Below are 12,225 nucleotides of genomic sequence, written 5' to 3' on the forward strand. Positions count from 1 at the left end.
TCTCAGGACAGGACAGCCTTATTTGCTTAAAATATTCCTAAGACTTACCTGACTGGGAGTTTCTGATCATTTAGTCAAAGTGGCAGAGGCAAAATAATGTTTGATTGTTCCCCAAATCATGAGTTCTTGGCATCATTGGTTCTGTGCACATTGTGGAAGATGCACTCAGTTTGAATCATAGAATGGTTTAGGTTGGAAAGGACCTTGAAAATCATCAAGTCCCAACCCCCTGCCATAGGCAGGCACACCTCCCACTAGACCAGGTTGCCCAAGGCCACGTCCAGCCTGGCCTTGAACACCTCCAGGGATGGGGTCTCAACAACCTCTCTGGGCAACCTGTTTCAGTGCCTCACCACCCTCAAAGCGAAAAACTTCTTCCTAATGTTTAATCTGAACCTGCCCTCTTCTAGTTTAAAGCGATTCCCCCTCGTCCTATCACTACATGCCCTAGTCAAAAGTCCTTCCCCAGCTCTCCTGTAGGCCCCCTTTAGGTACTGGAAGGCCGCAATAAGATCTCCCCGGAGCCTTCTCTTCTCCAGGCTGAACAGCCCCAACTCTTTCAGCCTTTCCTCACAGGAGAGTTGCTCCAGCCCTCGGATCATCCTCGTGGCTCTCCTCTGGACACGCTCCAGCAGGTCATTTATGAAATAACCAAATAGCTGTATGTGGCCTAACTTATAGTTAGGAAGGTGATATTGTGTCCCAGACATACTATGATACGGTATTTTGGCCAAACTGTTAACTGTTAGGCAGTAATTCAGTAATTCAGTTCCTAGTTAGTCATCCATTTGTACCTGTGTTTATAGAGTTCTGAGAGGAAGTAACGTTGACAGTTGAGGGACCTTGAGTGGACTGCCCTTACCTACAAGTTGGATAAATTTTGTTCCAACTCAGTACAAAGCTGTAAATTCAGAGCAGCTATAAAAAAAAAAAAAAAAAAGAACCAAAAAAAACCCCCAAACCAGAAACACAATGGATGTGGTGCCCAGAAGGCTGAGAGGCTGAAAGTATGATATTTTGGTCCTGAAATCGAGTTAGGCTGGTGTGCAGTGGGACTGAGGATGTGTCTATTAGTTACACAGGTTGAGACGTACACACACACCCACACGTATATGTATCTATATCTTTAATCTGTAAAGTAGAAGGCAGTTCTTGGAGCTATTATTTGCATGCCAGTATGTTCCAGATATCACTGTGATTGCTTACTAATATTTCGTCAGTCCAGTTGAACTGTTAAGTTTCATCAACATGCAAATGTTTATTTAGGGTAGGGGATGGTAGGCTTTCATTTTTGTAGTAATATAAGGAAAAAAACCTGACCATCCTTATGTCAGATCTTCTCATGGCTATGTTAAGATCAAGATTGCATCATTAATATTAGTTTAATCGTTTAAGATGAAACTGTAACTATAAATAAAGGGATTTATTTTTAGATGAGCTTTTACACTTTTTTTAGCAGGTGTGTTTAGCAAAAAATTGCCTTTGGATATGAAGCAAGGAAGTGTGTAAATAAAATAAATGTTTTAAGGAGATATTGCTGTGTTACCATGTAAATAGTACAAAATTGTGTTACCATGTAAATAGTACAAAATATTGTACTATTTACATGTAGTTAATTTAGAGTATGTAGTGGTGTTTAATCACTGCTTAATGCAGTTAGACATAAGTAAAATTTTGTGTTACTTTGAGCACATATATTATAAACTTCTGTAAAAGTGTCCAGGATTGTGTAAAGTTATGCTGCTGTTCTGAGATTTCATATTGCTTTTTTGCTTGTGCAGTTAAGAATTTGGTCTTTGTTTGTTTATACTGATAGAATTTGTGCAACATAAATGCAAAAATACATGAAGTATATTTTGGTGTGTGCGCTTGATCAGGCATACACCTTTATTTAGAGTAGCCAAGTAGAGAAGCTAATTTTTTAAAAAAGGTTATTTTGAAAATGTTTTTTAACTTCAGGAAATTAATGACTGTTCTGAAGACTTACTTGGATACCTCCAGCAGAGGGGAGCAATGCGAACCTATCCTAAGAACTCTGAAAGCACTGGAATATGTTTTCAAGTTCATTGTTAGATCAAGGACATTATTTTCACAGTAAGTACCCAGGCTATTGCCATTTAACTAGCAGTCCAATATCAGAAATAGAAGTAGAGCTGAAAAATAGGAAAAAATTGATTCCAGAAAAGGGCTGTATTTTGTTTTGTTTTTTTGTTTTTTTTTTTTTTTTTATGAATAAAACATAAAAGTTGGCAACTGGCTTAACATACATGCATTGCTGAGATATTTTTTGGAGAGGGAATCTTCAAAAATCTGCTTTCTGATTCACAGTGTAAGTTCCAGAGACGTATTTAGTAATAGCAGCCATTTTCAAAGGGTGATTATTCATATTCAAAGGTGGCTTGGCCAAAGACCAATGAATGGCCAAACGTTGTGACAGATGGCTTGAAGCTTGGTGCTCGTCCTTGAGATCATGGTGTTCAGCAGCTCAGTCTGTGCATAGGACAATGTAATTTTCAATAATCATTGTCCAACTGAATTTAGTTTCAGATCTCCAGTTAAGGAATTTATAGGGAAGACTCAATGGACTAGATAGATATAGCTCAGGCAAACAGGTGAGGTGTAATATTTACAAGCGGTATTCCTTTAAGAAAAAAGGAGAAGGGGGAGAATGAAGATGACAGCTGGAAGGAGAAAAACTACACCACAGTAACTGTGTCCCCCACTTCCTCCTCTAGCCCTTAAGGACTCTCACCATATCCCACAGATCCCATCCACATCCTCTGTTTCCTCTCTTGTTTTCTGCTTCATCTTTTTCCATTTATCCTTAGCTGGTTTCCCTCTAATACTTTTTCCTTTATCCCTCTGCTACATCGCTGAAGGTATGCAGTGGCAGAAGATAGGTGGTGGCAAACTCAGGACTATAGGTAGACTGAGTGGTTGGATGTTTTGTTTGTGGTTGGGAGTCAACAGAATAGAAAGGTATTATGTTTTATGTCTTTTGCTCAGTGGGAGCTCCAATACAATTTTTCTGTTCCTCCGCTGCCCGTTTTTTTTCCAAAAAATCTACGTGGGTTTATAGTTTTGTAAACTTAAGTATATTTGAATTATGAAATCTTGGTTGAAGTAGGAGTGGATTCAGAAGTTAGTTGCTGCTGGTAGATAGTCCCTTAGAAACACTCTTGTCTCTAGGAACTTAGTATTTATAGGTGGACAGAGATAAACAAGGAGAAAAGCTGAATAGGGAAGGAGATGGTGCTTTTGAGAACAGAATATAGCTAGCAGTTTGAAAGCTTTGTTAATTTTTTTTTAATAGGTGTCATGGCAGAAAGGGACATTTAGAGTTTTGGGGAAGGAAGCATTGTGTAGAGGATTATGGAAAATTTCTTGTATGGATGAAGGTCAGAAGGCAGGGCTTCGCAGGGAGAACTTTGGTCCCCATTTTAATCCCTAGTGTTAGCTGGCAGCAAAAAGTGTGCATTGGACAGTCTGTGGTAAATTAGGTTATTGCAGTATTTTGCATATTGAAGTGATGAGCTATACATATCTACACTCCTTTTACTTTTCCCTATAAATGCTGTAACTGGAGGTCTGAAACTCTAAATTCAGTTGGACAATTATTATTATAGGCTGTAATAGCTCTTGCAAATGGTAGTCTGGCAAAAACAACCAAACAGTTAAAAAAAAATCACGTGATACTGTGTATCCATCTGTACCTTTTTGATGATCTAACTTTTTGCAGTCAATTTCCTGTTCTCAGACTGGTCATGAAAAAAAGAAAATATGGAAAAAATAGATTAATGTATTTTCTTCCCATGAAAAAAGTTAGGATTTACAGTTAAAGTACTTCACTTTCAAGGGTTGAGATTAGCCTTCTTCGAGAAAAATATTTTGAATTGATAGAGCCGAGACAGATCTTTAGATCATTCTCTCATTAATCTGATGGGCTGCTTAAGAAACTAAGATGCCTTATTGAAAGGTAAGAGACATTGCAAAGTGAAAATTGTGTAGGAAAGAGATGAATTAATGACTTCTAATGTTAGACATAAAATGGGGAACTTTTTTTATCTTGTTGTCAGGCAGATACATTGAAGATAACCAAGTTCTACTTTAATTTGCATTCATTCAATCCTGTTGAAACTATAGCCATGTAATGAAAGCAAAATCTTTTTTTTACTCCAGTCAGCTGACCTAAGGTTATGTCTTGCAGCTGTTTGTTCAGTGACTACATTTTGTAGAAAGGTCATATATTAGCCAAAGATTTACATAATACAGGCTCTGAAAACATGAAATGTTTTCATTGGCCTAAGGTTGGTTTTGGAAAAATTAATGTATACTGTTGTGATGAAATTGTTTCCAAAGCAAATAATTAGTCATCTTTTAAAATTTGTTTTCACAACAAGTGGTTTTAATTGAAATTTAACACAGAAAATTGTGTCTAATTGAAAGCTAGATGATGAGTCAGGAAATAGAATTGTCATTCTACCTGGTTTAAATTAGTCCTGGTGTAAATTTGAAAAGCATGTTTAATATGTATTGTGTGATGCTTCTGCCTCCCTCCTTGCCCCCCAGGTTTAGTCAAGAAAGCTTCAAATTTCCACTTGCATAAAACAAACAGGTTTAAGAAACTTCATTTACTTTTGCAGCAATGTTGTATACTCCGTAAAAGCTGTATCAGCGCATTAGCCAAATAACTTTAATAAACAGACTGAGACAATCGCATGGTTGCAACTTACAAGTGCTTCATTCCCATTAAAAAATAATTTTAAGTAGCCCCCACATGCCACAATCTCCAGTATGTAAAATAAATAAATAATTTAACCAAACCCCAAGCTCCTAAAATACCACTTGATAATTCATAAGTTGACTTTTCTATGTAAGTGTGGTTGTACTAAAACTTACTTGGTTCCAGATGCCTTTCACATCTGAGATTTTCTGGTATGCATTTTTTATACAGCTGTCACATGTCAGTAGGGGCGGACCTCATGTATGTTGTATACATGTATATATAATTTTTTTCCATCCAGATAGTGTTTTGGATCTTGGGGTTCCGTTCCAATAACCGACTTAAGTCTCACTGACAAGCATTGACGTAAACAGTGCAGAGGCCGTGGGCCTAAATAGTGTACCTCTCAGTGTTTTCTTCTCCTCAAAGCTTCTTGCCAGTCACTGTACAAATAGCAGTTTTGATTTTTTTGTTGCTGTAGACAAAGCTTTTAATTTGCCTTTAATTCTCGTAAGGACTTAGGGAAAAAAAGAGGATATACGGCCTTTGGAAGGAAGGGCAGGCCGTTCAGGAGGACTACAAAGAGGTAGTGAAGCAATGTAGGGAAAAAATCAGAAGGGCCAAAGCTCAGCTAGAGCTAAACCTGGCTTCTGTTGTCAAGGACAACAAAAAAAGTTTCTATAAATATATTAGCAATAAAAAGAGGACCAAGGATAATATCTGTCCTCTAGTAGATGGGGCCGGTAACGTAGTAACCAAGGATGAGGAAAAGGCTGAGGTACTTAATGCCGTCTTTCCCTCAGTCTTCAGCAGTAGGACCAGTTGTTCCTTGAGTTCCCCGACCCCTGAGCTAGAATACAGGGATGGGGAGCAGAATGAAGCCCCTGTAATCCAAAGGGAAATGGTGAGGGACCTGCTTCAGCACCTGGAGGTGCACAAATGTATGGGGCCGGATGGGATCCATCCAAGGGTACTGAAGGAGCTGGCGGAAGTGCTCACCAGGCCACTGTGCATCATTTATGAACAGTCCTGGATAACCGGGGAGGTCCCAGCTGACTAGAGGTTGGCAAATGTGACACCCATCCATAAGAAGGGCTGGAAGGAGGATCCAGGGAACTACAGGCCAGTCAGTCTGACATCGGTGCCTGGGAAGGTCATGGAGCAGATCATCCTCAGTGCCATCATACGGCACATGCAAGAGAACAGGGTGATCAGGCCCAGTCAGCATGGGTTTGTGAAAGGCAGGTCATGCCTGTCAAACCTGATCTCCTTCTATGACAAGGTGACCCACTTAGTGGACGAGGGAAAAGCTGTGGATGTTATCTACCTGGATTTTTGCAAGGCTTTTGACACCGTTTCCCATAGCATTCTCCTGGAGAAACTGGCTGCTCATGGCCTGGACAGGTATACTCTTCGCTGGGTAAAAAACTGGCTGGATGGCCGTACCCAGAGAGTGGTGGTAAATGGAGTTAAATCCAGTTGGTGTCCAGTCACGAGTGGTGTCCCCCAGGGATTGGTGCTGGGGCCCGTTCTCTTTAATATCTTTATCAATGATCTGGATGAGGGGATCGAATGCACTCTCAGTAAGTTCGCAGACGACACTAAACTAGGGGGGCATGTTGATCTGCTTGAGGGTAGATTGGCTCTGCAGAGGGATCTGGACAGGCTGGACAGATGGGCTGAGGCCAATGGTATGAGGTTCAACAAGGCCAAGTGTCGGGTCCTGCACTTGGGTCGCAACAACCCCATGCAGCGCTACAGACTGGGGGCGGAGTGGCTCGAAAGCTGCCTGGCAGAAAAGGACCTGGGGGGTTGGTGGCCAGCCGGCTGAGCATGAGCCAGCAGTGTGCCCAGGCAGCCAAGAAGGCCAACACCATCCTGGCCTGCATCAGGAATAGTGTGGTGAGCCGGACTAGGGAAGCGATCATCCCCCTGTACTCGGCACTGGTGAGGCCTCACCTCGAGTACTGTGTTCAGTTTTGGGCCCCTCACTACAAGAAGGACATTGAGGTGTTGGAGCGTGTCCAGAGAAGGGATACAAAGCTGGTGAAGGGTCTGGAGGACAAACCTTATGAGGAACGACTGAGGGAAGTGGGGTTGTTTAGCCTGGAGAAGAGGAGGCTGAGGGGAGACCTTATTACCCTCTACAACTACCTGAAAGGAGGTTTTAGAGAGATGGGAGCTGACCTCTTCTCCCTGGTGACAAGTGATAGGAGGAGAGGAAAGGGGTTCAAGTTATGTCGGGGCAGGTTTAGATTGGATATTAGGAAGCATTTTTTCACTGAAAGGGTTATTAAACATTGGAATAGGCTGCCCAGAGAGGTGGTGGATTCACCATCCCTGGAGGTGTTTAAGAAAAGGGTAGATGAGGTGCTTAGGGACATGGTTTAGAAGTGGTGGTGTTTTAATCAGGGTAGGTTAATGGTTGGACTTGATGATCTTAAAGGTCCCTTCCAACCTCACTAATTCTATGATTCTATGACTTCAGTTTCAAGTGGAAAAGAAAAAGCACATGAAGCTGGAATACATGATTTTAAAAAGAGGGATTTTCTCTCCTGATAGAGAAGGCAGTACCTCAGAGGTGCAGCATTTAGTTCACAGTACCCTGCACACATTTCAGGCTTCTCTTGCTGCCTTGGCTTTTTTCTTGCTTGTTTTCCTTTGACTTTTGACAGCTGTTTCAGGTAACTAATTTAACGTGATGCTAGTGGGTTTACTGTTTATGTAAGCAGTACTTGGTATTAATTGTATGAACAATACAGGAGAGAGAATCTGAAAGATTCAAACTTTAGGACAGAGAATGAAGAAATAATGGAGTGAGTTTAATTTAAATGCACTTTTTAACTTTTAAAGCATCAAGTAGAGACTTTATTCAAAAAGCAGACTGGTTACTGGGGACGGTAAAAATAGCTATTTGAAGAAGTGGCAATAAACAAGAAGAAAGAAACAGTGATAATATGTGAAAAATATCCTTGAATAGCTCAGTTGTCGGGGAAAGAAACCACAAAGGTTTTTTTGCATATAAGTAATTTTGAAAGTGAGATGACTTTTTATAAGCTCAAATCTGGGAGGCATCATTCTTTAGAGGCTTTTAAAAAAATTGAACACTTAATGTTGTGCTCAAGCTGAAGAGTTTCTACTCAGTACAGTGAACAGCAGATATAACTCATTGGTGAAATATCTACGTATGTAATGTTGGAGCAACATATAAATTTTTAAGGTAACAAATCTGGTACATTTGGAACTATGAAACTTTCTGATTCTGAAAGGATAACCCAATACATCTCTCAACAGATTATACGAAGGCAAAGAACAAACAGAATTTGAAGAATCTATGAGGAGACTCTTTGAATCCATCAACAACTTGATGAAAAGCCAACATAAAACTGCCATTTTGTTGCAGGTTGGTGTGTGCTTGGAAATAAGTTGATGATTTTTTTTTCTCATATGGTTTTGGTTTGTGCGTTTTTTGGTTTTGCTCTTTCTAAATTGTGGAAAAGACACTCTTAGGAAACTTATTTGTGTTTCTTTCCCAATCCCCCTTTATTGGGAGACGAAGTTGTGTAATAAAGTTGAAGCCTCTGTTGAAAAGATCAGGAGAAGATACATTTATATAATGTTGCGAATTTAGGGAGTGAAAGAACCAATGTAAAGATACTGGAATCTTTCAAGGAATCTAATGAAGCAAAGCCTTCAGTGGGAGCTGAATGTTTCATTCTTGAGTTCCTTCAGATAATGCTAAACAGGGATTCCACCATCTTAGTTTGAAAAGTAAACTTGATAGTATGAGCCTTTTGGAGGTACATTATTTAAACAACTGAACATAGGGTTAAGGTTTCCCTTTCATGTCAATGTTAGTCATTCTAACACTTTGGAGTCTGTTTTAAGAAAACTAGAAAAGAAGGAGCTATTAAGATCATTAATATCAAATAATTGGTATGTAGTTCTGTATTAAAGTAGAAAGCCGTCAATGCTTCCTGTAAAGTGGGAAGCAGAAGATTTTATTAGGCAACTGCAGTATTGAAGCTTCATACATTCCTTATTATGAACTGATTGTGTTTATTTGGCTTGGCTTTTCCTCTGGTTTGGTGTTTTAGTTCCTTTTGCTATGACTTCTACTAGAAGTGGAAACCAGTGAAAAATTCTGTCTTGAATAAATCCTCAGGTGGCTGATCTTGAGATTTGTACTGACACTTTGCATGGAGTGTTAACGAGCCACTGCAAAAGAGCTAAAAACCCTATATATTACTTTGATTATATAATACCAGGATTATAATAATGTTCTAAGTGCATTTGAAAACCATTCAGATACTCTGTTGTTATTTGACAACTCTGTAGAGACCTTCCTGGGAAAGACACTGCATCAGAAGCAGGAGAAAAAAAGTCTTTACTATAAAGTAATACTGAAAGAGATAGTTCATATAATAATGTTTGTTCTTGTGGTACTTCTACTGTATTACTATGTTAACTAACAAATAGATCTCGGAGGCTTTTGTGCTCTTCAGGAGAGGGATATCATGTCACTGCGTGCCTCCCTACCTTAATCTCAAACTGCTTGTGTGGGATTGTGCATCTGTGTTTCCTCTAATGAGCAGGGTCGTCCCCTCTTGAGAGTGACAAGAAGTAGTTGTAGAAGACTGTTTTGCTTGCTTAACTGATGCTGGGACGCATTAATGGGTTTGCAAATGGCAATGCTGACTCTAAAACTGCTGATGGGTGTGCTTAAAACCAGATGGTATTGTAACATTAATGGCAGTATGACATTGCATGTACTGATGAATGTTGATTGTGCTTACTGTGATCCCATATTTGGTGCTAGGTCTTAATATTACACCTGTTTAGCAAAAATACACTGTATCATTGCTGGCACTCTTAAGAAATAGCAGAACCTTGAAAATAAAACTGCATTTCTCTGACTAAACAAAAGAAGTCTGTGCTAATTTTAATGAGCATGTAAACATGTTTTAAAGATATGACTAGCTATTTAACAGTTACGCTTTGCTCAGTGCCATCTTAAACATGGGTATTTTGGTTTTCTAATGAGTGCTGTCAGTGTTTATTTTTGTTATTTATTAATAACCATGATGCAGTAGTGGGCTTTTAAGTATCTAAACCTGCACCAGCTACTGTAAGGTTTCTTTTTAGCTGAAACATTTCATGGCAGATCTGAGATACTGGTTTATATCATAACTTTGCTGTTGTCCCTACTACTGATAACTCATACAGACATGATTCTAAAAGAAACATACTGCAAACGTACAGCTGTTTCAGAGTCAGCATTGCCATTTGCAAACCCATTAATGCGTCCCAGCATCAGTTAAGCAAGCAAAACAGTCTTCTACAACTATTTCTTGTCACTCTCAAGAGGAGTCTACACTGGTCATTAGAGGAAACACAGATGCACAATCCTACACAACTATTTTGAGATTAAGGTAGGGAGTGACATGACATCCCTCTCCTGAAGAGCATAAAAATCTCCAAGAGGTTGCTTGATGTACAGTAAGTAAAAACTACTGCATTAAAATTATAAAATGCCAGTAGGAGAGGCATGGAATGAGAAACGTCCCACTGTAGTTTAGTTCCTGCTGCTAGAAATAAGTTTACTGGGGAGAAAAAAATAAAATCAAAAAAATGTCACTCCATCATAAACTCCATAGCCATGTCAGTCATGGTAGCTTTCACAATGGACAGTATGTTTTCCTGTGCCTATTTGGAGGAGACTTAAATTATACTTGAGACTGGTAGATGGCTATAAGTTGTCCATAACAGGCCAGAAAAATGGAGATAACTTCTGTATTGGGTGAGATGGAACAGAAAGGGGTAGAAGTAAATTCATAAGTCTGCCTCTCTGCCTAAAACAAACACTAATTTCCCTCCCCCCACCCCCCATATTAAGTTTTGGGATGACAGTGGTAGATGATGTAGTAGTTTAAAGTTAACTTTGCAGGGTAAGGGACAGGTGGTTATTCAGAGATATTATAAACACACAGTATAGCACTCCACAGATGTTATACTTTGCATACCCAGAGAGGAAAGTTCACAGTGTCTATAGGAAAAATAGACAAATAATCAGAATATCGAAACAGCCTTAAATCTGTCACATTTGAAATTATCATTGATATGACTTAAAGTGGAACATAGATTGATAGGATCATTTGAATGAGTTGAAGTGGATTACACTATGAAGATATCAGAGAAGAAAGTTTTAGGAGCCCTGAAGAAAGTTAAAGTAATTGGGTTTCTCAGGATATTAAAACTTAAAATGAATTAGTTTGCAGAGCCTCAGAATGTGAATTCTTAGCTCTTATTTTTCACCCTTGGTTGTCCAAATATCTACAAGGTTTAGCTTTAGAAGATTTATAGTAGTAGTTTGAAACCTGAAATGTCTGTTGGCCTCTGCTAATTTTTTGTTTTAAACTTGGAACTCAGTAGTTTAGTGAGTATTAATTTCCCAGTCATTTCTACTGATAGCAATCATATGCAGACTTGTGTTGAATATTAATTCAGTCAGGAAAAGATTGTTTATAAAATTACATATCATATGAAACAGCCTAGTCAGTGCCAGCAGCAATTTATTGTTTCAATTTAACTTTATCTTCTGAGTATAATCTTACTTCCCAATCTGTGTAAGTATACAAAAAGTTAAAAATCAAGCTTTTCGATCTCTTGTTCTAAAGCTGGCAGAAATGGATAGATGCTCTGACTTATTTTACTGCCTGAGCTTTGAGAAGGGTAGATATCTGGTTCTGTTTTGCAGGACTGTTTATATAAGCCTTGAAGAGCTGAAGACTGAATTGTTAATTTATTGTTGGTAAACTGAAAATTTACATGTATATCCAAAGATGACCTTTTTTTTTTTTTAATTCAGCAATCGGTGAAGTTACCTCTTTTGTTTAAAGATACAGACAAAATGCTTCTCTACTTCAGCATTGCGTGAAGTCATTTTACTACAATTGGGATTATAATTACAATATCCTCATTTTGCTGATGTTTGAAAGAAACCATACTAACTGGAGAGTGACCTGTTTCTGGTCTTGGAATGTTATTTGTAAAGAGACTGCCCCTTGCAGGCGAGACTGGAATAAATTCACTAGTACACGTTACAGTGTGTATGTGCAGGGTAAGGGTTCCTCCTTTTAAGACTTTTCACAGATTTTTCTTGTAATTATTTAAAACAATCATTTCAGAACTGATACTGACTTACTAGTGATGGCATTGATCTTCCTAGATATTAGACTTATACCTTTTTTCATTTATTTTGGCAGGGATGATGTTACAGCTCTGTTTCATTTATCACTTGCCATTGCAGATGAATTTTTGTAGTTTTAGGGACAGTTTTTCCTGAAGTCCGTATTTCTGAGGATAGACTTCTTGACACCTGGAAACTTGGAAATAAATTTCCAGCACCTGCAAATAGTTTGGTCAAGGGAGAATCTGGGGGTAAGGGGGAGTAGGGAGGTGTTAGTGCTTTCTTTCCTTTCTTTTAGCTCTCAGGGAAAAAA

The 12,225-nt window shown here is 38.9% G+C and overlaps 1 protein-coding gene across 1 annotated transcript in view; it reads left to right on the forward strand.

Moving 5' to 3' along the window:
- Positions 1-12,225, forward strand: part of DOCK2 (dedicator of cytokinesis 2) — a gene marked incomplete at its 5' end in the record, with an annotated part of 219,255 nt that overhangs the window by 37,604 nt on the left and 169,426 nt on the right. Inside the window, 2 exons of the mRNA XM_082489775.1 lie at positions 1,960-2,094; positions 8,018-8,126. Of these exons, the coding sequence (XP_082345901.1) occupies positions 1,960-2,094; positions 8,018-8,126 (244 nt within the window). The remainder of the gene's footprint in view (positions 1-1,959; positions 2,095-8,017; positions 8,127-12,225) is intronic.

The sequence above is a fragment of the Vanellus vanellus genome (genome assembly GCF_965231255.1).
Source record: "Vanellus vanellus genome assembly, chromosome: 13".
NCBI lineage: Eukaryota > Metazoa > Chordata > Aves > Charadriiformes > Charadriidae > Vanellus > Vanellus vanellus.